Source organism: Lepisma saccharinum, chromosome 1 (genome assembly GCF_977018435.1).
Source record: "Lepisma saccharinum chromosome 1, izLepSacc3.1, whole genome shotgun sequence".
Lineage (NCBI taxonomy): Eukaryota > Metazoa > Arthropoda > Insecta > Zygentoma > Lepismatidae > Lepisma > Lepisma saccharinum.
Window position 1 is genome coordinate 50,540,763 of NC_139229.1, and position 2,445 is coordinate 50,543,207.

The following is a 2,445-nucleotide window of genomic DNA, read 5'->3' on the forward strand; positions in this document are numbered from 1 at the left end:
CGTATTTAGGAACGGTTGATGTGAAGTGCGGGTGTATTATTGAGCAATTGAAAATTGCTTCGTTTAGCTCGAGAGAGATAAGTGTTAAAATGAAAATCGTGGAAGGGGGTCGACCAACACCGCATTTACCGGACTTAAAACAAGTTAGCCCAAGGGGCTTTGTGCGACATTTCCAAAGCAATTTGTACCACAAGTTTATTTGGCTAGCAGGTTGTGAAACACGCAGCAGGTTGTACTGTTGGCCATGCGTATTGTTCGCCGTGCACAAGACGAACTCCGTGTGGTCAAGTGAGGGATACTGTGATCTGAATAACGTGCACAATGCATTACAGAGACATGAAAAAGCAGAATCTCACATAAGGGCATTTTTAACTCTGAAGGAATTCGGAAAATCTCGTGTGGATTTTGCTCTGGATCACCACAGACTAGTAACAATCGAGCGCCATAACAAAGTTGTTCGTCAAAATCGCGATATTTTAAAGCGTCTTGCAAGTGTAACAACCTTTCTTGGTAGTCAAGAATTATCATTCCGGGGACACAATGAAAGTGAGGCATCATTACCGTGGAAATTATGTAGAACTTGTAAATATGTTGGCAGAATTTGATACTTTGCTGGCAAGTCATTTGGAGAATTCTACAACATTTACTGGCTTGTCAAGTGAGATTCAGAATGACCTTATTAAAAGCACGAGTGGTGTCATAACGGACGCAATTAAGGCCGAGGTAAGTGAAACCAAGTTCGTAGCTATTATGATCGATGAATCCTCGGACGTATCACGGAAATCGCAACTTTCGACGATGTTTCGTTACGTGACGAAGTCAGGAAAAATTGTTGAGCGTTTCTGGGGGTTTGAGGATGTCAGCAGGAACCGAACTGCAGCTGTAATTGCTGCCCACGTTGTGGAAACAATTCGAAAACTAGGCTGGGAATCAAAATTGGTGTGTCAAACATACGACGGGGCAGCCGTAATGGCAGGGGATCTCTCGGGGACACAAGCACGAGTCAGACAGATTTTCCCTAGTGCAATATTTGTTCACTGTTTTGCACATTGCTTAAATTTAGTACTTTCTCAAACAGTGAGCAACATTAGTGAATGCAAAGTGTTTTTCTCGACGCTAAGTGGCCTTGCTTCTTTCTTTTCGCATTCGACAAAAAGAAATGCTGCTCTCGACGATATAGTTAAAGCAAGGTTACCTGAAGTGGTTCAGACCAGGTGGAACTACAGTGAACGGCTTGTACAAAAAACGTCCGAAAATAGAGTGAAGATAATTGAAATGTTTGAGGACATTATTGGCAATGCACAAGACTGGGACAGTGAAACAATTTCTTCTGCGGGTGGTTTCTTGGCATTCCTGGATAGTTTCGAAACCAACTTTTTTCTTCTCTTGTTTGGGGAAATATTTTCCTTGACGGGATATTTATTTAATGTGCTGGAAACAAAAACTATGGATATTGGATTTTGCCTCAAAGAAATTGAAAGTGTCAAAAGTGACATTACCAAGAAACGAGAACAATTTGACATAATTTATACAAGGACAATAGATATTGCAGGAGTACCACAGCCGAGAAGGAAGAGGAACAATGTAGGCGACACAAAATCTCAGTACCAACGTATATATTGTGAAGTTATAGACAACATCATAAGCCAACTGTCTTCACGTTTTGAAAACCTTGAGGCCCTACGATTTGTTGAATTGCTCGATAGCGGGAAATTTCGCATGTATGCTGCTACATTTCCAGAAACTGCCTTCTCATCGCTTATGCAACTGTACATCCAGCATTTTGACAAAACCTTGTTGCACACCGAGCTCAGTATTGCCTATTCTCGGGATTGTTTCCTCAATAAGAGTGTAAAGGACATCTTGAAGTACATTGTAAACAACGAATTACAACAAGTGATGCCCGAACTCCACAAACTGTGTCTGCTAGTACTGACTATACCAGCCACAACAGCGTCAGTTGAAAGATCGTTTTCAACGCTGAAACGTATCAAGACATTCGCCAGGAACAGCATGGGTCAGGAAAGGTTGTCAGCCCTTGCTCATTTGTCCATTGAGAAGGAACTATTAAAGGAACTGAAAATGGATGAAACTAAATTTTACGATTGTGTGCTTAAACATTTTCTAGAGAAGAAAAGAAGAATGGAGTATGAATATCGTCACTAAGGATGGCATCCAATGGACCAAGAGTTTGAAATTTATTGTGGTGAGTACATCGTCTATGCATGTGTTTCTTTGCTTTGAAATGAATTTTTTATTGTTTGTGTTTAACTTTTTATTTAGTGTTTAAGTTACTCCAATGCGGTTTTTACGGTGCCCAAAAATACTAAATTACATCATGCAGCGTAAAATAAACAAATGATTCCCATTTTTTTTTTATCTAAATCGGTTTGGTCACTGTTTGACCATATTAAATAATAATGAACAAATAAAGGTACTAATAAG

The 2,445-nt window shown here is 39.9% G+C and overlaps 1 protein-coding gene across 1 annotated transcript; it reads left to right on the top strand.

Moving 5' to 3' along the window:
- The first annotated feature begins 540 nt into the window (after nt 1–540).
- LOC145980239 (zinc finger MYM-type protein 1-like) lies at nt 541–2,166 on the top strand. The gene has a single exon (XM_083113275.1). It carries the CDS (start codon nt 541–543, stop codon nt 2,164–2,166), a length of 1,626 nt encoding a protein of 541 aa, XP_082969401.1.
- The last annotated feature ends 279 nt before the right edge of the window (nt 2,167–2,445 follow it).

Excerpts from the sequence above, each read along its gene's own strand:
- LOC145980239 (XM_083113275.1), top strand. The coding sequence starts at position 541 with ATGAAAGTGAGGCATCATTACCGTGGAAATTATGTAGAACTTGTAAAT.